This window comes from Hypomesus nipponensis, chromosome 9 (assembly GCF_054491055.1).
Source record: "Hypomesus nipponensis isolate SF chromosome 9, ASM5449105v1, whole genome shotgun sequence".
NCBI classification, from domain to species: Eukaryota; Metazoa; Chordata; class Actinopteri; order Osmeriformes; family Osmeridae; genus Hypomesus; species Hypomesus nipponensis.
This window is the reverse complement of record NC_140369.1, coordinates 11,390,335-11,410,679: the sequence shown is the minus strand read 5'-3', so window position 1 is coordinate 11,410,679 and position 20,345 is coordinate 11,390,335. Positions and strand designations below refer to the sequence as shown.

General features: G+C 46.6%; 3 protein-coding genes and 1 long non-coding RNA gene across 5 annotated transcripts; 2 read left to right on the top strand and 2 right to left on the bottom strand.

The window, feature by feature from the left end:
• Positions 1 to 224: 224 nt before the first annotated feature.
• On the top strand, positions 225 to 4,029 carry ap5b1 (adaptor related protein complex 5 subunit beta 1). Its single transcript, XM_084705041.1, has 3 exons — positions 225 to 582; positions 701 to 1,474; positions 1,591 to 4,029. The coding sequence occupies exons 1-3, from the start codon at positions 442 to 444 to the stop codon at positions 3,529 to 3,531; spliced, it is 2,856 nt and encodes a 951-aa protein (XP_084561167.1). The 5' UTR covers positions 225 to 441; the 3' UTR covers positions 3,532 to 4,029.
• A 274-nt stretch (positions 4,030 to 4,303) lies between these two features.
• Positions 4,304 to 6,196, bottom strand: c9h1orf50 (chromosome 9 C1orf50 homolog). The gene is made up of 5 exons (XM_084705044.1): positions 6,017 to 6,196; positions 5,641 to 5,756; positions 5,470 to 5,556; positions 5,204 to 5,335; positions 4,304 to 4,849 (listed from the first exon to the last, which is right to left on the bottom strand). The coding sequence occupies exons 1-5, from the start codon at positions 6,063 to 6,065 to the stop codon at positions 4,664 to 4,666; spliced, it is 570 nt and encodes a 189-aa protein (XP_084561170.1). The 5' UTR covers positions 6,066 to 6,196; the 3' UTR covers positions 4,304 to 4,663.
• A 250-nt stretch (positions 6,197 to 6,446) lies between these two features.
• On the top strand, positions 6,447 to 12,301 carry p3h1 (prolyl 3-hydroxylase 1). Of its 2 annotated transcripts, none has more exons than XM_084705042.1 (15): positions 6,447 to 7,335; positions 8,124 to 8,276; positions 8,398 to 8,587; positions 8,864 to 8,995; positions 9,097 to 9,236; positions 9,395 to 9,484; positions 9,572 to 9,624; positions 9,771 to 9,892; positions 9,975 to 10,102; positions 10,177 to 10,272; positions 10,451 to 10,601; positions 10,770 to 10,896; positions 10,982 to 11,057; positions 11,180 to 11,320; positions 11,440 to 12,301. In XM_084705042.1, exons 1-15 carry the CDS (start codon positions 6,877 to 6,879, stop codon positions 12,055 to 12,057), a joined length of 2,676 nt encoding a protein of 891 aa, XP_084561168.1. In that variant the 5' UTR covers positions 6,447 to 6,876; the 3' UTR covers positions 12,058 to 12,301. The 2 variants fall into 2 exon arrangements, with proteins under 2 accessions (XP_084561168.1, XP_084561169.1); XM_084705043.1 differs by having other exon boundaries at positions 6,448 to 7,335; positions 10,770 to 10,887.
• On the bottom strand, positions 9,746 to 11,325 carry LOC146272927 (uncharacterized). Its single transcript, XR_014766580.1, has 3 exons — positions 10,995 to 11,325; positions 9,901 to 10,625; positions 9,746 to 9,816 (listed from the first exon to the last, which is right to left on the bottom strand). It is a non-coding gene; the product is annotated as an uncharacterized LOC146272927 (long non-coding RNA).
• Positions 12,302 to 20,345: the final 8,044 nt, after the last annotated feature.

The following is a 20,345-nucleotide window of genomic DNA, read 5'->3' as shown; positions in this document are numbered from 1 at the left end:
GACATCGTTAAAGTCCTGACTGAGTAAGAAAAAAACACTATACAAATGGCACACCAGAACAAATCAGATTTGCCATTTATTTGCAGCCTGGGGATGTTCCTTTATAATTTCCGCCTACAAAAAAGGAGCCGCCTACACACTCCTAAACAATAGGTGGCGGTAATGCTCCTCATAGCCTACATGTTGGTTGCTATGTACCATTCAATTTAGAAGACGAAGATCCATAATGTTGGGATAGTACCGTATTACAAGTAGGATGTAAAAACTGAATAGTTGTTTGATTTTTAAAGAAATATATTTATTTGAATAGGATCCATGTTACAATGTCAGTTAAAGGTGCTCCGTTCGACGACAAAAGACATGTATTTAAAGTTCTGAGTTGTTGATAAAGTCGGGATTAGATCACCAGTCACTCACTGTTGACAATTTAGCTTGCTAACCATGGCGGCGAACAACTGGCCAGAGAAAATCGTCGCGTTCTTACGCAGTCCGTCTCAGTTTTTGTCCTGCACTACGCCAGATGCTTTCCTCGCCGAGTTGTTGCGCGAGCTGAGAGACGACAGAGCCAGTGACAATGTCAAGGTAAAACATTTAACATCCAGATTTAAAAAGGACATTCATTTAGTTTACCTGCTTTGCTTTCCAGGCAGCTTACTAAATATCACGACATTTGAACAGCACCATTTCCCCTTCTTCTCAGATCCTCCTGCTGTCTCCATTGTGTGAGCACCCTATGCTGTTATGCCCTTCAGTCACAGTGGGTGAGGAAACAGCTCTGGAGCTAATGTCAGTGTTGTCCTATTGTTCGCCCAAGGCTCTTTCACTCCGCTGCAACCTCCTCCTAACCTTAACTTCAGTGCTCCTCTGCTCTTCGTGTGTGAGTACACACTCTCGTGCCTCTCAAGACTTCCTCGACCTCCTCCTTGAGACAGTCCAAGACACCAATGACCACAGAAGTGGGGCAGTGGTACGCCCCCTTCGGGCAACAGCCTGTGACTGTCTCAGGGAGCTGGAGGCCTGCTGCCCAGGTTTGCTGTCCCAACATCTGGAACTCCTGAGTGGTCTGAGGCAACAGGAAAACTCTAGGCTTCACCAGGCCTATTCTGGGCTCCATGCTCTGGGGCTGAGGAACGCTGTGTATCTGCTCACCCAGCAGGCAGGAGCTGGCGCTGGGGAGCTGAAAGCTGTGCTGGGGGGGAATGAGGGTCTTGTGTTGGAAGGCTCCCACGCGGACAGAGCCCTTTTTTCCCCTCTCACTCTTAGTCCCACTGGCAGAGCCCCTTCCCTGCAGACCGGTCCAGACTGTAAGGAGCTACGGACTCTGCTCTCCTCGCTTCTAGAGGAGTCTTACCTTCTCACGCCCCTGGCCCAGGCTACACTGCTGAGAGGACTGGTAGAGGTTGTTTCCATGGTGCCGGCTGTTTCCCCGGTGATCTTCAAAGCTCAGCTGCTCCGTCTTTTAGGCACGTCTGAGGTGGGTCTTCAGAACATGCCAGAACGTCAAGACTTGCGACATACTTTTCAGATTCAATCATCAGAGTATGGTTATGCTGTGTAATCTAATCCTTATCTCCTCCCATCATCTTGCAGGTGTGCCTGCTCCATGCTACTCTGCTGATGAAGGCTGCTTTCACAGACAGCTTGTTCAGTTCTGAGGACGAAGCCTTCCTTCTCAAGCGCCTCGTCGGTCTATCCCAACACCCCCTCGTAAGCACGCCTGAGAAGCTCTTCTACATGGACTGCATCCTGCACTTCCCAGAGAACCGTCCAATCAGCAGTGGGGATTGGGACGACAGCCTGCCTGTGCTACTGACCCCTCGACTCGCTGCAGCCCTGGTGCCAACGGTGTTCAATGACAGCTCCAGCATGTTGGCCAGACTCAACCTGCTCTCCCTGGTCTACTTGGAGGAAGGAGAGGACGGCGATGGAGAGGGAGGGAGGGGCCTAGCCTACCTGTACGACCACCTGACATCACTCCTCCGCATTGTGGAGAACCACGGCAGCAGGGAGATGGTGGTGACCTTCTTCCGAGCCTCCCTCCTCTTCCTCCTCCACTTCTCTCACGTGGAGCGCCACTGTGAGGACCTGACCCAGAGACTGTGTACGCTTTACCTCGGACACACCCGGCTGGCCCCACACCTCATCAACCTGGCTGACCGTGCCCAGGAGAGGCTGGAGGAGTCGGGCTGGGCCGTGGCTCTCCTCAGGGCTCTGCAGCGAGCCATCACCGAGGCCCCGCTGGCTGTGCTCACCCTGCAAACCCTCCGCTGGCACCTCAAGGTGCTGGGACGCGTGGCTGAGGAAGGGGACGTCCCTCAGAAGAGCACCCTCAGCTTCCTGCTCAGTGTCGTCACGTCGCCCTCTTTGTGCGTGGGCGGGGATTGGCGCTTAGGGAACGGCCTGCTAGGTGTGTGTCGCCGTCTGCTCTTGCACCCCAGCTTGGATGTCCTCCTCAACCCATTGGCTGACCTCCTGCAGCACCTCACCTGTCACTACGGCGACACGGACATCCAGGACCACGCACGTCTGTACTACACCCTGCTGACCACCCTCTCCAGGGAGAAGCTGGGGGCCGTGTTAGGGCAGGGGCGGGCTCAGGGTGGCCTCCAGGCCAAGGTACGCTCACTTTCCGCAATCATGTCTGAGAGTGAGGAGCTGACTAGCGGTCTGACCGTGCACCGAACACAACAACCCCTGCTGAGGCTGGTCAAGATGGACAACACCCTGAAACCAGAGAGAGAAACAAAGCCCACTCCCAACCAAGAAGCGCAGCGTGACCTGACCCAAGATCGAGTTCGAGGGGAGATGCAGGAGTACAGAGCCCAGTTCCAGAGCGGTGCCTTTGCCTCTGAGATCATCCTAGACTACCAGCTGACCTACACTGGAGTTCACGAGCCCAGATTTGATCAGCTCTTCAGCATCCACCTGCACTTCGACCTCACGGACCCGCACTACGAGGATGTGAGTGACATCAGTGTTCCGTGCCTGTTCAGAGAGCGGAAGCCTCCGCTGGTGAGGCTGAGACTGAGGCCCAGGAGGCCGTACCCCACCACTTTGAAAGCCAGTGCTGTCTTCACCACCCAGGATGGGCTCTCCTGGCACACTGCCCTTGCAGACCTTCAGGTTGCCTTCCCCCAATTATTTCTGCCCCTGTCTGCTCCCCTGCTGTGGGGAGAAGAACACAGGTATAGGCTCTTCGAGGTCATGTGGAAGGAAATTAGCTCGAGAGATTCAGAGACGGATTTAGCTGACAATGCTTCAAGCCTCTTCTGCTGTGAACTGAGTGACTCATCCTTAGTTAAGATGATAGAGAAGCACTTTCAGCCGTTTGTGATCTCAGAACTGTCTGAGAAAGACCCAGGGAAGTGCAAAGTGCTGTTCTTCCTTCCGCCCCAGTCTCATGTTCTTTTGAAAATCAGCATGGAGGAGGACGCAGTGCAGATCATTATAGCCACAGACAACTGGAAACTTTTGCCTTTCATTAACTCTTACCTGCAGATGATTACCAGAGAGCAGCAGGCTGCAGCTTAAGGGGCAAGCAGATCTGTAAGGTTTAGTTAGTATTTTAAATGGAAATAACTCACTTTTAACCGTTTTTGTGTTTTCACAGTGCCTTTCTGGTCCAAATGGTAATGGTCTGTTAATGTATTTAACTCCTGCTTAACTCCTGTAATGCTAAAACTTGTTTAAATCATGTATTGTTCATGTTATGCATCTTATCGATTTAGGGAAATCTCATGTTGCATTCCAAAATGCTGTATTGCACTATTGGAACAAATTTGTACATTTATGGTAGGAAATATTGACACTTTATTGAATCGTGTTTCTGAAGTTACAATCTTCACTCATCAAATGTAGTATGGAATGTTAGTTGATCAAACGTTTCCACATGGATATAATAATTTGGAATCTAGAGCTTCAAATCAACATCTGAAGTGTATGTGCCTGTTTAAATTAGGATTTGTCCATGTTTGTTCAAATATAGATTGTCATTTGTCTTCCAAATAAAGTCAGAAATGTTTGACAATTTTTCTCCTAGCTGTTCCTTTAATGTCAGCATATTGGGCATCAATAAGCTGACAACTAATAATGGACTTTTCTTTTCTCTGCACAAGCACTTCTTAGTTCTCTGGCCTACAAGTTCCTCATTCCTTACTCAGAGTACACTAAAGCAGGGAAGCGTTGAGTGCTCTGGAGAAATAGAATACCTTCATGATGACTAAAGGCCAATGTGTCCTATATGCCTATGGAAAGTGTGCTTACTTCCCAATGCAAGGCTGGTTAATATACAGTTAAAGCAAGCTTGTAACTTTAAGATACTTTATTCTCCTTTCAAACTGTCAGAATAATACCAATCTTGGTTACCACCTTGAAGATTCCTTGTTCAATTAAAACAAAACAAATATGAAATAACTACAAACATAGCTTGAGATAAAAGGCCATAAGGGCTTAAGAAAGTTTTCAGTAAAGTCAGAAAACCACATCATTGAAACATGTCATTAAATCATGTTGGTGCCAGTGGGGTATAGTCCAAACAAAGGCAATGATTCTGAGGTGGCCCAGTAATCTAAACCTTCATTTTAATTAAGACCTTAACAGCCACCCTGGGTGGCCACAAACAGCTGCTCCAGTTCCATTCTGATCCAGCTCCTTATGTCATCCTTCATTTAGTCAGGCCCTCAAAGTTAGGCTCTGAGCAGGGTGGTAAGGCTGTCTGCTGGCTGAGGAGTTTGTCCATAATGCCCATCTCTGCGTCCCTCTTCTGCACCTCCTCCAGTGGGGTCCAGGACATGTCGTACTGGAGCTTGTACGCAGCGATAAACTTGTGAGGGCAACTGGAGCCCCATTCCTAAAGATGAGTTGATAGCTGGTTAAATATTGATCACTCAAATCTTTGAAAACATCCATGTTCTCATGGTTGTTCTAGCTACCAGTCAGCTCTGACGAGAACTGGCTCTGTTTTCACCAGGTGGACATAAGCTATCTAAACTCAGGGTCACATGCAGACTTTGGACATCCAATTCTTTTAACTCAAAACATATGGTGCAGTGCATGTGTCTGCCAAGTTGTAGTGTCTATCTCCTCACTACAGAGAGCTTATGTACTAAAGCACTTTACAAATGACACTTAATAAATGCATTAAAAAGGTCCTTTCATTCCTAAATGTCTAGTTTATTTTGTCTTTATGGTTTATACTGCTTACCTGTGGGGAAAGGATGGAGAAGTATTTCTGTCCTGACGGGCGTTCGTAAAGGTAATACATGTTCCCTGGCTTTTTTACAACATTACATGCAGCGTGATGGAGCTCAGCATCCTTTTTAGCGTCTTCTAAAACCTACAAAGAGAGACAGTTCAGCCAGGACCTAGCACAATCAATACACCCCCTGCCTCATAAATCTGTTATGTTAAATCATATTCTGTTCATTCATATTTACCTTAAAGGAAACGTTTTAGATTTCTCAGGCTTACCTTTCTCGCCTGTTCCTGCAGGTATCTAATCTGATCCGCAATGACAGTTAATCTGTTGCAAGCATTAGCTTTGACAAAATCGTCTCCCTACAACAACAAAAAATTAAGAGCATGTTATTACCATGTTTATAGCTGAGAGTGTAACTTTTTAATACTAATTTATGGGCTTACCTTCTGTACTTGTGTTGCCAGGGCAACCAGATCCATGGGGTCCCCCACCCTGTGGGTCTGGTAAGAGCTGACCAAAGACAGACCATTTGGGTTTGCAGTGTTTTCCACTAACGTCACTGAAAACACACAGAGACACTTTGTTACATGATATCTGGGTTCACTCGAAATAGAACTGCGCTGAATACGTTAGGTTCTAGCCTAATCAGTGTGAACCGCTTAAACTAGCTTGTCACCACATGTCCTATCCATTATTGTTTCGCAGAGCGGCTACTAAAAATGTATCGTGTGACTGAAGAAATATTAATCAACCTTTGATAAATACATTTGGGGTCTCCTGGCATAGTTTAGGCAATAAAGAGATTTCAAGTAGGCTTACCTTTGGTTGTTTTGTCGGGTTGGTTAGGTAGGGTTATTGTTTTATCCATTTTGCTTTGTTGTTAGGATTCTACAATGATGAACGTTACAATTTCACATGTGTCCTAACACATTTTGTAACCACTGCTTATCTAAGTTCGAGTTCAGCCAGTCTTAAAAGGGGAGGTTCAGGGTCTTACGTCTATTCCAGTCTGTTATTGTACGTCATAGTTTTGCCTGTGTGAAATTAGTAGGCTACAAATAACAGTCTGATTTGATAAATATTGATTCTACAAATAAAAATGAATATATAAAATAATACATTAGCATACATATGAACCAAATCAGATATATATTTCTATATAATTCGTGCCAATAAAGCATTTATTCTATGGCTTTCTCATTGGCCACGTCAAACGACAGACGAGTTGTGCAACAGCCAGTCGCATAATTGTCGTCATATATTTAGCCTACAAATTGGGAAGGGATTTATGTAATTCCAGTTCACTATGAAATTATGAGTTTACGTAACATTCAAACGTTTCATCAATGTGACCAAAAATTATTATCCCATGTGCTATGGTGATTTAGACTAATACGTTGCATGCAAAGCCTAGACAAGGAACAGTTAATTGCTGTAGTCTTTATCCTGTCATTCTATGTATTTTAATTTAATTTGTTAATATTGTTTACCTGGCTGGTTTAGGCTTCGTCTAGTCTAGCCTTCTCTGAGCATGCATAAAGCAACTGCCCAATACAGCCTCTTACACTCAAACTCCACCTCCAGAAAACTTTGCAACCCCCGGCCAAACTTTCAGCCCCACTTTCAACTGACTGCTCAATTCCAGACCACCATCTCATGTAGGGGGCCGATTTTCTAGAATGGAGTTCCGTTTAGTATTTTTAAGTGCTTTCCTCATCCCACTTTGCATGTCTGACATGCAACTGAGTAGTAATATTATCCTGGAGCCATATGATATTCTATTTGATACAGCCGTGGAAGCATATTATAAAGGGGACTGGATGTCGGTTATCCTTAATATGGAGAGGGCGCTTCGGAACAAGGCTGCTATACGAAGGGTGAGGGCACATTGTCGGATAACCTGTGCCAACCAGAGTGCATTTGGCGAACCCCTGCCCGGCTTTGGGGTTCCAATACCTGGTGCTGGCTCTGTGGAAGACCTTGGATTCTTCCAGAAAATTTTGAAAAGGGCTGACTGTGTTCATTCCTGCGAAAGTGAAAAGATTGGGCCATCTACTGTCCACAAAGTCAGCGAAGATGTGGAACTTGAATTTAGAAAGAGGACCCCTTACAATTACCTTCAAGTCGCATATTTCAAGGTAAATCTAACATCCACTGTCATCCATTGTTTTGAATAAAATGGATGCAGAGACAAGTAATGATTTAATTCCATGTCTTAGGAAATGAGTAGGCTACTATTTGCAATTAACTCTGACCACAACATCATGTTTATGAACGTTAAATCTATGCTATAAAGAATGCTTTTGAATGAGGCCATAAATAGGTCTACTTTCGGCTTCCTTGCATATGTCTTATCTTACATTTTGCAGGCTATCATTTCATTCAAACTTCTCCCTGCAGGCTACATTCAGCAGCTTAGTCTACTTCCCCAACCCCCAAGACAAGGCAGCCCGTGCCACGTCTTTAGGTGGAGTCTTGCAATAGCAGTCGCAAATTTGGAGAGTCATTTAAAGCCATAGCACCTTTTTGGCCAAGTTGAAAACTAGAAATTACATAGGCTAACAATATATTTACTATTGTCAATATAGACAAGTTTAGATTGAGAGCATCACATAATTTCAAACTGTGAACAACCTTTGCTTTGGCATAGTGTTAATAAAGCCTAACAGCCTTACAACTGATTCATATGCTCAACACCCTGTGCATTGTTGGCTACCCTTGCCTTAAAGTGGGATAAAGTTGGCTGAAAGTTGGTACATTTTAACATAGGTCCCCGCAAGATAACAAATCAAAACAAATGACTCTTAGGTTCCAGTACAGATGGGTATGTATTGCAGACACTATTGTGGGGGTATTTTTATGTGCACCCTTTTAAGGGTTCACATCTTAATAGCTTCATAATGAAACCTTACTGTGGTCTGTGTAGATCAATAAACTGGATAAGGCAGTGGCAGCAGCAAACACGTTTTTCTTGGCCAACCCGGACCACATGGAGATGAGACAGAACCTGGACTACTATAGGATGATGGCAGGGGTACAGGAGGAGGACTTCAAAGACCTTGAGGCCAGGCCTCACATGGTGAGATATAGACCAATCAGCACAGACTCACCCCGGAGCCCCGAAACGTAATGGGACTTCTGGTCCCACCAGTCTTTACTTTGTAGTTCAATAACAGTGTATGACGCTCCTGACCTCCTAGGCAGAGTTCCTTGAAGGGAAGCGGGTCTACAGCGCCGACACGTTTGCTCCGGCCATCGACCACTTTGAGGCGGCCGTAGAGGAGTACTTCATCGCCGACAAGGAGTGTCGAGTGCTGTGCGAGGGTGCCTACGACTACGATGGTTATAACTACATGGAGTACAGCTCCGACCTGTTCCAGTCCATGACAGGTACGACAGGAGGTAGAATTAGGATTAGGGACAGTAGGGATCAAAACGACAGAAAGGTCTAGTGAATCTCACCAGTACAGATGAAGGGGAGGAGCACAACACCGTTACAGGATTTCTTGGTGATGAGAAGAACAGAGCCAGCTCTAGGATCTCATGAACACATTACAGCCACCTGCTGGTAGAAAGTTGTGTGCACGTCTCGTCAGCTGGATGTTCCTGATGTGTCTTATTTCCCAGTGAACTGACCCATAGACTGTATGGTTGTGTGTATTTTAGAGCACTACATGCAGGTGCTGAACTGTCAACAGCGCTGCTCTGTAGAGCTGGCCACCACGGCCGGCAGAGATAAACCCTTTGAGGATTTCCTCCCCTCCCACTTCAACTACCTCCAGTTCTCCTACTACAACAGTAAGTCTCAAACAGTGAGAAACACTTTCATCATCAACAACCTGCCGCTAAAAGGAATATCATTGTAAGTGCAAACAATTGCTCGTGCCACCTTCACTCAGGTGAGAAGTATGCAGAGGCTATAGAGTGTGCTAAGACTTTCCTGCTGTTCCACCCTGATGATGAGGTGATGAACCAGAACCTGGCATACTACTCTGCCATGCTGGGGGAGGACAAGGCAGCCACCCTCTCTGCCAAACAGGTACGGCCCACACACACACACACACACACAAACACACTCGACAACTGTTATAGACAGGGCATGAGCCCCGTGCTTTTACCCTAACCACCTGTTTGTGTGTGTCTGTGAACATGTATCTGTCTGTCTGTCTGTCTGTCTGTCTGTCTGTCTGTCATTAGGTGGTGAAACAGCACATCCAACAGTCCCTTCTGGAGAAAGAGCTGCTGTACTTTGGCTATGAAGTGTTTGGAATCACTTTTGTTGATCCGGTGGGTAAACCTGTCCTGCATATTCCTTCATGAAGGTATTATTTCAGATTTGACTCTTACTCAGTTTTACTCTCAAAACTCTTTTAGGATGCATGGACCCCTGCTGAGGTCATGCCCTTGAAACTGAGAGAGAAGCAGAAGTAAGATGATCAATCAAAGCCTGTGTCCTTGATGGCCGCTGTTGATTCATGTATACACACATTGTATTTGTACTATATCCTATTGTGCTCCAGATTCCATACATAGATCTAGTGTGCTGTGGGTTGAAACTCTCCATCTCTCCCAGGGCAGACAAGGAGACAGCAGCGAGGATCACAGAGGAGATTGGAAATCTGATGAAGGAGATTGAGACTCTCGTGGATGAGAAGAACAAGGACTCAACAGACCTGGCCAAGATTATACAGGAAGGTGCGTACCATTTCGAGAAGACGTGTCCTAGCTGCTCGATGGCGAGGGACTCTCAATCACGTTCTCTCCCGACCGTCCTCAGGTGGCCCGCTGCTGTACGATGACATCAAAGTGACCATGGTCTCCAAGCAGCTGAACGGGTCTCAGCGCGTGCTGCTGGATGGAGTCATCACAGAGGATGAGTGCAGAGAGCTCCATCGCCTATCTAACGTGAGATACCACGACAGGCTGCAGGCTTTGTGTGTCTGACGGGTGTGTTGATTGTGTGTGTGTGTGTGTTCCAGGCAGCAGCGCTGAAAGGTGACGGGTACAGGGGTCGCCCATCCCCCCACACTCCCAGTGAGATGTTCCAGGGGGTCACTGTCCTCAAGGCTCTGAAGGTGAGAAAACACTGAACACTGACCCCCTAACCAGCATGAATACCTTCACCATAGTCTTAACCCTGACCCCATGGACCCCACTAGTCTACCACCACTCTCAGTCGGCCATCAGAAGGCAATCTGTACATTCCTACCACTTCATGACTGCTGTCTGCCTGGTTGTCATCATGTCATTCAGCTAGGGCAGGAGGGCAAGGTGCCCCTGAAGAGTGCCCGCCTGTTTTTTGACCTGAGTGAGAAGGTGCGTCAGATCCTGGAATCCTATTTCCGCCTGGACAGCGCTCTCTACTTCTCCTACTCCCACCTGGTGTGCCGCTCCGCTATTGACGGTAAGCCAGGGAGCTACGGTGGCCCTAAGGGGTTCAGAAAACACAGAAAAGCAAAGAACCCTTATAGAACTGTGGGTTATCACATTTAGAGCACACCCAGTTGTTTTATGTGCCTACTATGCTAGGTTTGGTAACAGCCAGATGTTTGTGTGTTATTTGGTCATGCAGAGAAGCAGGAAGACCGGGAAGAACTGAGTCATCCAGTCCATGTAGACAACTGCCTACTGATCTCAGAGCTCAACGAATGCATCAAAGAGCCCCCTGCCTACACACACAGAGACTACAGGTACCTACAGTATGTATACCGATGCATACACACACATATACACACACACACACACACTCAATTTCACATGAACACTCTCCTATTTCCCCTGTAGTGCCATTCTCTACCTGAATGATGACTTTGAAGGAGGAGACTTCATCTTCACTCAGCTGGATGCCAAAACTGTCACTGTAAGTCGAGCGGTTTGTGGAGAGGTTGTTGTGAAGCAGCTTAGATGACTTCTTATTGTGAATTTGAGCTGAAAATCAATGAATCCATTTCCAATGTTGTCTGTGGTTGTCTGTGGCCACAGGCGGAGGTGCGTCCCCAGTGTGGCCGTGTGATTGGCTTCGAGGCAGGAAAGGAGAATCCCCATGGTGTCAGAGCAGTCACCAAGGGCCAGCGGTGTGCTGTGGCCCTCTGGTTCACTCTGGACCCCATCCACCAGGAAAAGGTACAGACACTGTGAACAACACTGTGATTCTGGCCTGATACATTTACTGGTTTATCTGTAAATATTTGTGCCGTATGTGTTCATAAGTACTAAATGCTTAATCCCTTTTTCATCTACAGGAGAGAATCCAAGCTCAGGAACTGCTGAAGATGTTTTCCAGTCCTGTAGATGCAGAGTTTATGGGAACAGGGACTCCAGACAAGGTGGAGGAGACCAAATTAGCAGCCCAATCAGAGAGCTCAGAGCCACAGGCCACACCTCCTGACCAGGCCACACCCATAGTCCACGACCAGCCAGAGCAAGAACAGGGGGGGAAACCAGAAGAGCAGAAGCCTCAGGAAACTAAAGACTCAAATACTGAAAAACCAGTTGATAAACCAGTGGACAAGCCAGAGGAGAAAACAGTTAAAGAGGAAGAAAAAGCCAAAGTGAGGGTTACAAGCAAAACGAAAGCCAAACCATCCTCTGCATCAAAGCCTAAAGCTACAGCTAAAACAACAGCCAAAGTAGTAAAAGAAGCAAAGCCCAAATTGTCTGACAAGACAAAGGCAGCTAAACCTGCAGTAAAAACAAACAGCACACAGGCTGTCAAAACGAAACCCAAGCAGGTGGACAAGAAGGAGCAGAAGCCAAAAGCAAAGAAGACAGAGAAAGCCTCTGTCAAAGACGACCCCAAGGCCCCTAAAACTGATATCAAACCAAAGTCCGACTCACAGAAAAACAAAGTAGAGCTGTGATCCAAGCGGCACATGTGACTGTTACAATGAGTGGTACATTTGTTTTACCTTTAGAATAAGTTCTGAAGGTTTACTCTGTGGATTTATTTCTAGTTATTTTCTAAGAAACCATAAGTTGTTGATAATAAAAGCCATACATGGACTGCAGTATCATGGCTTGCATGGTCACAAAAGTGCCTTCAGTGATGAACTATCTTTCAATGGCAATCATGTCTATCACAGACTCCTAGACTATCACTGTTTTTTATATTTTGTCATGTCTTCAGCAGTTTTTGTTTATGAAATGCTTGAAATGTACTATTAGTACAATTTTCTTCCTGTTTCAGGAATTAATACAATTGTTATGATGCCCACTCTGGAAAATAATACAAAAAACATGCAACTTCATCAAAATAAAAGCCCTGTTTTTAACTTCTTGTTGTTGTTTTGACATTCTGTGCAATACCCCAAAGTATCCCTGGGTGGCACCATGGAGCCACATTAACCTTCCAGCTTCAGACAGACGCATCCGGCTCTGTCCTGAAGAAAAAAGAAAAAGATTGCTACTTATTTGCTACAGAGTAAGTGACTTGTACATGTAATGGATGTTCAGTTTATTAAGTATCAAACTTAAATGGACCTCAAATACTCTTATGAAAGGACTTTAGGTGACGGCTCACCATATTGTCTGTTACATACCATTCTTAGTTTTTTTGATGTGTGTGTGTTAGTGTGTGTGTGTAGTTAAATGCTTGTCTTGTATTCTCGAGGGAGTTTTAATTTGGTATCCTGTTTATCAGATAGCTGCTCCACCCAGAAACTATACTAGCTTCACCAGACACATCTCCAGCTGAGAGGATCTATTGGTATGTTTTGGGCTGTAGAACATTTGGATCTCTACAGGGAGGTTTTCTGCCCTGTGTGCTTCTCTGTTGTCCACAGCTCAGAGTCTGTGGGTGCATCTGTGTAGGTTTAGCTTGTGAGTGAAGTCATGCCTAGTGTGAAGCCATTACACACACTACACACACTACACACACACACACACACACACACGCACACACACACACACAGCCTTGCCATTTCCTCAGCACATGTAACAGTCATCACCCAGCTCAGCTCCGCCGACTGAAACATCCAAGTGATTCAGGACCACATGGGAGGAGGCCTTCCACAATCCCATCCATGCCCTGCATATAGAGTCCATGTAGCTTAGCATACAGTATGTGTACGTGAGTGTCTTCGGCATGCATACATTTGACGTCAACCGCTTTGTTAAACATTCCTTCGACTCTGTGCAAACACCGCAAAGGGAACTCACATGAAGCCTTGTCTGTCCTTAGCACACATACGCTTACTCACACACCAAATCAACAATGTTTAACCCAATAGGGTCTACGTCTACAAAATGGACACCGACTGATGTTGATGAGGATGGTGCAGAGGTTAAGTTGTTATGTTGCAGTGTCCTCTAGCTAGAATACAGTTTGCACTGCCATTCTGTCAGTGTTGTGTGTGTGTGTGTGTGTGTGTGTGATTGAATGTCCGTGTATCAAGAATATGTGTGCATGTCTGTGTGTCTTTGTCTCTGTGTTTCTCTCTGTGCTTTCTTTGTGTCTCCTTGTGGTCTGGTTAGTGTGGTTCTGGGCCAGCGAGGGAACACAGACTACTTTGTGTTCCTGTGTGTTCGTGGTGTATAGGTTCCACCATTGTTCTAGAAGGAGAGAGTGGGAGAGAGAGAGAGAAAGAGAGAGAGAAAGGGAAGAAGAAAGAAGGACAGAAAACGAGAGAATGGTGAGTGATAGAATACAGTAGCCCAAACAGAGAGTGGTGCGGATATCTCTGAATGTCACCTTCTCCACACACACACACACTGTTGAATGTACCTGCTAGACAAGGCCCAGGGAAATCGTTCTTTGTCAACTTCCAGCATACACTTACCTGTATGTGTCTGAGTGTGTGTTCATGCGTGCCAATGCTATGTCCGGGAGCACATACCTCCTACCCCATGACAAGGCCACAGTTGGAGATGGTGGTTGTTGGTTGCCGTGGTAGCTGGATAGGCATGGAAACGGCGGTGTCAGTGGCGAGCTGGCCCAGCAGGGTGCAGCACTCAAATCAACTGGGACTCTGGGACTCTGAGAAGAGGAGAATAAAACAGCATTCTAACAAGCTATGACACAGCCTCCCTCAGCCTGCCCCCCTGGCACACACTACTCTACTGAAAGGAAACTTTTCATTGTCGACTTTTTGGCTGTGAGGCCTACTTCAGGATCAGCCTTTTCCTTATTTTGTAGAAAGGTAGTGCAGTGCTGACCTTGGCTACAGGTCTTCCGCTAGTGTCTTTTTTATCCACAGTTTGAACTGTTGGCAGCCCAATGAAATATAGGGGTTTAATAGAGCATGAATATGTTGAAAATCTGCTTGTTTTTGTGCTTAAATAATAATTGTATTATGGTTTGAAAACACATTTTAGCTGACAATGAGTGTGTGTTTGTGAGTGTTTGTGTGACCTGAGCCTCAAACTGTTTCTGGAAACTGTTTGCAGTTACCGTCAAAGACCAGGGGGCAACCATCAGTCAGCCCATGCTGTTCCATGTCCATACTTTCCCTGTTCAGCCTCTTGTCTAAACCAGCCTTGTGCCTGCAGGACAGAGCAGCTGATTGTTGGGCTCGCTGTTCTGATGGATGCCTGGCCTATGACTTCAACTCTGCGATGAACCATCTCCTTATTCCCCTAAGACTGGGATCACAGCCGTGCTGGCCAGGGGATGGAACCAGTTTAGAGAAGCTGGGGATGAAGAGGCTGGAGGCTGGAGGCTCGGGGCTGGAGGCTGGAGGCGGGGGCTGGAGGCTGAGGGCTAGAGGGTATTCCAGTTTAGTCAATATAATCCTGGCCAGTGTAGTCTTTGAGGATGGGGCTCCATTGGACATGCTAGACAGCAGCATTTTATAGGACTTCAATTGGTTTTAGACTGGGCAATAGAGGATAAGAGTGTAAATTCAAGTACATTTCTTTTCCCATGATCTGTGCATGCATGCATACACAAAACAATGAATGTATCTTATTTGGAGAGGAGCTATTTAACACTTTAGGTGCTTTATGCCAGTCATTTGATAGCACTGAAAATAAAAATATGTATATTTGCACAGTCGCTCAAATTCAAGGACCCTGCTTCTTGATTTTTCCTAGATACGTGCGTCTTATCAATCTGCGATTTTTAATTGTCTAAATCACAGTAGTAAAAGCATGTTTAAAGCTGTTTGTATTTAAACAGTGGACACAGGTCGATAAAGCCTTTCTTATTTTAAATTGTCAAACAGTAAAATATGGATTTAAATAAGGACACCGCGAAGATAAAAGACAGAACAACCTAATGAAGCTATTGTGAACCTATTTGCTATTGAGAGGGACAGTGCAAAGTACCTTTTTGGGGAATGACTGTACTCTCTGAGGGTGTTTTGGGGAGGTTAAGTGCCTGTGTGATATACTGAGCCTCATTCCAGGAATAAGCCCACATAGGCCTAGTGCTAAAACAGGACAAAGTACCCATACGCCTGTGGGAGAGCAGCCCTGATTCCAAGGGCCCCTTTGTTCTGTCAAATGAAGATGTCACTGCTTGTTGTCATGGTGACAGCGGGCAGAGCGGTGCAGCCCAACCACCAAGCTACAGAAAGACAGATGCAAGGAAAATGGTGGAAAGAAAAAGGAGAGGAGTTGCAAGGGTGGGGGTGCAGGAGAAGGAGTGTGAGGGAGAGGAGAGAAAAGGACACGGCAGAGATGAGACCAGAGGTGTGTGTGTGAACTCAGCTCTGTGGGAAGGAGAGAGCCGGCGGCTCAGACAGCGTCTACTTGACACATTTTTGGAATAACAGCCAACAAAAAGGCCGGAGATAGTGTGAGAAAGTCCGACTCACAGTTATCTCGTGCCGACACGATCAGACAGATTGACAGACTGTTGTGTCATTGATACGTGTCATTTGAGAACAGGGAAACAAAGTAGTCAAATGTACATGCTTTTACATGAATAAAAAACGTTTTGATAACCTCAATGGAACTCAATACTAATTCTGTAGTCTGTTGCATCTGAAATGTTTGGATGTTGAATGTTTGCTGGAAGACACCTATCTGCTGTATGAAGCTGCAGCGTAGGCTGTTTAAGACAGGTAAACCTAGTCTTATGTTTTCTTTGATTATTAGTCATGAAGTTTTGTCTATATAGTAGAACTGTAGCTTACATGTGATCCTGTGCAGCCCTCTGAGAGAGCACCACTGGATTTGAAATCCTATATTTGTTCTGGATCTCCAGTCCGGGTCACCTCGCTGGGGTCATGACCTCTGCTGTTTACATCCAACACGAGTGTGAAATCCTTGCACTGGGATTGGTGGATCTGTGTGAGAGGGCATGGTTCAGGTAGATGACACGTACATGAATATGGACACAGAAGAACATTTGAGTTGGGGCTCGGGGGGCAGGGGTAGTGTTATGATGTGGGGAGGCGAGAGCAAGATGGTGGGGTGGAGAGTGAGAAGGCTGTGGAAGAGGAGGAGGAGAAGTGGAACGTTTGAGTTGGCGAGAGTGAGGTGGAGGATGGGCGGCCGGGTGCAGGAGCATGAGGAGGGGCATCAGTGGGTAAAGGGCTCGGGCCTGAGTAGGGATGGCTCTGGGGTACAGTGGGTGAGGCCTAGAGGCAGCCCAGTGTTTGGTTAAGAGCAGATGGCTGGAGCGTTGGGAGCCCCTGGTCTGTGTGCTCTGTGCTGGCTGCTGAGGCCTGTGAGGAATGCTTGTCTTTTCTTTGCTCTCTGGCTGAGTGGAGCTTCAGAGGGTTGCTGTATAACGCTGGATTAGATTCTACATTCCCTCTTTAATCTCTCCTTTCTCCCCCCTCAGCTGGTCACCCTCAGGCCTCTGCCCTCCACCTCCCCTGCCCGCCTGTTGATGTTGTACTCGCCACACACACACACATGCGCGGGTGTGTATTTGTGCACACACACACACTCACTCTCACGCACAAACACACACATGGACCTGCTCTGCACCTCCGCTCCAGTCTAGCCATTTGACTAATTATCCAAACTGCTTTCAAAAGAAACACTTGCTTATCGCAAGCAGAAATGGGATTGTTCAAATGACTTGATTTTTGATGTGCAAGTACCTCCAAGACTCCCCTCTTTCCCCGACGTGCTCCCCCATAGTCCCACTTGCCCCGGCTCTCTGTGTGCCAGGTGTACCCTCTCCAGGGGGTGTAGAGGGGCTGCTCTGAAGAGCGCCCCTCCAGACTAGAGAGGCTTTTCTGGGTAAAAGGAAGGCCCTGGAGCCTTTGCTGTGGGCCACAATAGCTCCATCCGGCTCCAGACAAATGCACCTCAACTCCCCTAATAGAGGAGCTCTATTAGAGGACATTTCCTCTCCCATCTACTGCCGATGAAAGAACCCTTCCGCTCTCCTCTTCTTTCCTCCGCTCCCTTTTCTCCCCTCACTTCGCCATGTCCCCCAGAGACGCCAGAACAGCGCATTACTCTCAGGAATACTGGGGCAGGAATATAGAGTATGAGGTGCTTTGCGGTAATTAGTTGTAGTGGGCAATGGTACATGTGCTGGGAACTGGATGAGTGAGGTGATGAGAGGAATGAAAGGAAAGGGGGAGAAGGAATAAAGGAGGGGAGAACGGTGGGAACTGAAGAAGGACAAGATGTTAATGATGTTAATGAGACGTAGAGGGAGGAGGAGGATGTAACAGGAATGGGAGATAGGAAGGAGAGAGAAGGAGCAGGAGAAGGAGAGGAAAAGGAGCGGCGGTGGGAACAGCACCAGGGTCTTTCCCATATCAGGGGCCACCTCAGAGTGAAGCTGCTGGCGGCTCGATCCAAAATAACTGGAGCAGCCATTTCTTATTTCTCTTTCACATTTGGTGGCACATGAAATATATGTTCTCACTGTAGACACAGAAGGTTTACTAAAGAACCAAGTCAAGAACTGAGAATAGTTATCTCACATCACAGAGTACATGACTGGGTGTCCATTCTAGTGTGAACAGCTATGTGGCACCAGAGCCCCCTGGGAGGTCCTGTGTCGTTGGGAACTCTCGTCTCTCGTTAGCCACTACACAACTCTGGTCTTTGATCAGCTCAGCTGACTCCTAAGCTCAGCTTAGTACTGGAGGGGTCTGGAAAATCTGGGGAGAGGGAGTGAGGTAGGGAGACAGAGGGATGGGGAGAGGGAGTGAGGTAGGGAGACAGAGGGATGGGGAGAGGGAGGAAGAGGTGAGAGGAGAAAAGAGATGGACGCGTCGAGAGTGTGAGAGTTGAGGGAGCCTACCCAAGAGGTGGAAGAAAGGATGGGCATACAACCACACCTCCGCTTAAGGGAATTCTGTCATGAAGTCCATGCCCAGCTCCCTGTTCATGCTAGGTCTAGAAGAACTAAAAGAGGGCCGTCTATGAAAGTTAGCCACATCTTCGGAGCTTAAATGTTTGTCAGCTAAATTAATAAATGCACATGTATTGTGAATGCACCATTTTTTCATGCAACGGTGCAGAATGGTTCTGAAAAACATCGACCATCTGAAACACAGAGCTCATGTATATCTAGCTAAACAGCGACAAAGCACTGCTTGACTCTTGAACCAAATTCAAACGGAGAAAAAGGCAACATTATCAAGACAATTATGACATCAATGAATGGGAAATGCATGACTAATGACTCAGGTCCTCTCCTGTGGATGTCTGTGTGAGGCCTGAAGCTCCGGTCAGCTCTCTCCACACTCTGCAAAGCGAGGGGGACCTCGTTTCAATTCCTCAATGAGCCGAGCCAACAGTCTCCTCAGAGCCACTTGAACTTGGCCACTCAGTTGCAGCTCCACCAGGGCACTGCTCTGGAACTCACTCATGCATTATTCACCTCTGCTTCATTACCATTCATCCTAATGTGAGTTCCTGCTCTTATCCACAGTATACAGTCTGTGTAGAAAAGACGAGGCAACATTCCAAGGAAAACAGCTTCAGTATTTGTTGAAATGTACAAATCGGGATGTGTGATGTGTGTCATTGCACCCCAGTTGAAAACTGTGAAATATCGACAAAATTATCTACATTTGTCTTTGGTGCTGAAGAGTTAGTAGAACTAGCCACTGTGAGTGGCGGAGCTTGATCCAGCTCAGCTAGTCCATCACCCTGAAACTCCTGACCTGCTAACAGCCACTGGACAGACAACAAGATTGGACGGGTTGGCAACGCTACATGAATCCACCCCTATGATGTTTACATGTACACACACACACCTTGCAATGAACCCGACCCTAACAGGCTAATCTGATCAAGGAGAAATGCGTCAAGTCTGTGTCTGACTGTGCTAACCTCATTTGGTGATTCCTGTGTGTGTGTGAATGTTGTCCAATTATATACGGTTTCATTTAAGAGAACTAAACCTCCAACACATTTTCTTAAGAGGAAAGGCGCATCAATCTTTGAGAACAGTATCATTATACATCCATGATGGCCTACAGTGAGTTATTCATCTGATGGTTTTGCTTTGTTATGTGTTCGCCTAAATACTTCCAAACTCGCCAAAATTCCTCCAATAGAAAAAAGCAGTGCACAGTTCACCCAGCCGCCGTCAGCTTGTCCCCTCTCTCTCTTCTTTTCCCTTTCATCTCTATCTTTCCACGTTCTCTCCATTTCCCAAGCTCAGCTGACCCCAGTGATCTGACCACATCTTCCCCCAACATCACTCTACTAATTAGACACCAGTGAACCTGACCACAAAGCACTGGTTACCATGGACACCGGCCTACCCTGGAGGGTCAAGGGTAGAGGAGGGTGCAGGGGGGAGAGGGGGGGGGGCGGGGGTTTAGCTCTGTAGGAGAAACTACAGGGAGGTTAGTGAACTATTAACACTACTGATCAGATGGTCAGTCTCCATATATGGATCACAGTTGATCTTCTGACAACTGTCCTAATATGGAGGTTCAAAACCATGGTGTGGAATAAGCGAGATCACATGCATGTATAGATGTTCATGTATAGATGTTTGATGATGAGAAGGGGTGAGAGCTGGGAGGAAAAGGGGGAGGGGAAGAGGCAGAGGTGAAAGCGACTGCTGGGTTGGGGTGAGCTGAGCTGGAGAAATGCAGGGAGGAGTAGGGGAGAAAAGGAGCAGGTAGAGAAGAGAATGGAGAGCTGTGTTTCCATCCCAGTCCCCCTCATCCACACAGCCCAGTGACCTGTACTGACACGTAAACACGGAGCGTGTGTGTTTTTGTAAGATTGAATGTGTATGTTGGTCAAAAACACTGCTCTTCATGATTTAAGG

Coding starts and splice junctions, on each gene's coding strand:
- p3h1 (XM_084705042.1), top strand. CDS start 6,877: ATGGAGTTCCGTTTAGTATTTTTAAGTGCTTTCCTCATCCCACTTTGC. Junction 8,996..9,096: donor CCAGTTCTCCTACTACAACA/GTAAGTCTCAAA, acceptor ACCTTCACTCAG/GTGAGAAGTATGCAGAGGCT. Junction 10,103..10,176: donor AGCTCCATCGCCTATCTAAC/GTGAGATACCAC, acceptor TGTGTGTTCCAG/GCAGCAGCGCTGAAAGGTGA.
- ap5b1 (XM_084705041.1), top strand. CDS start 442: ATGGCGGCGAACAACTGGCCAGAGAAAATCGTCGCGTTCTTACGCAGT. Junction 583..700: donor GAGCCAGTGACAATGTCAAG/GTAAAACATTTA, acceptor CCTTCTTCTCAG/ATCCTCCTGCTGTCTCCATT. Junction 1,475..1,590: donor GTCTTTTAGGCACGTCTGAG/GTGGGTCTTCAG, acceptor ATCATCTTGCAG/GTGTGCCTGCTCCATGCTAC.
- c9h1orf50 (XM_084705044.1), bottom strand. CDS start 6,065: ATGGATAAAACAATAACCCTACCTAACCAACCCGACAAAACAACCAAA. Junction 5,557..5,640: donor TGGCAACACAAGTACAGAAG/GTAAGCCCATAA, acceptor TTGTTGTTGTAG/GGAGACGATTTTGTCAAAGC. Junction 4,850..5,203: donor TCTCCATCCTTTCCCCACAG/GTAAGCAGTATA, acceptor ACTCATCTTTAG/GAATGGGGCTCCAGTTGCCC.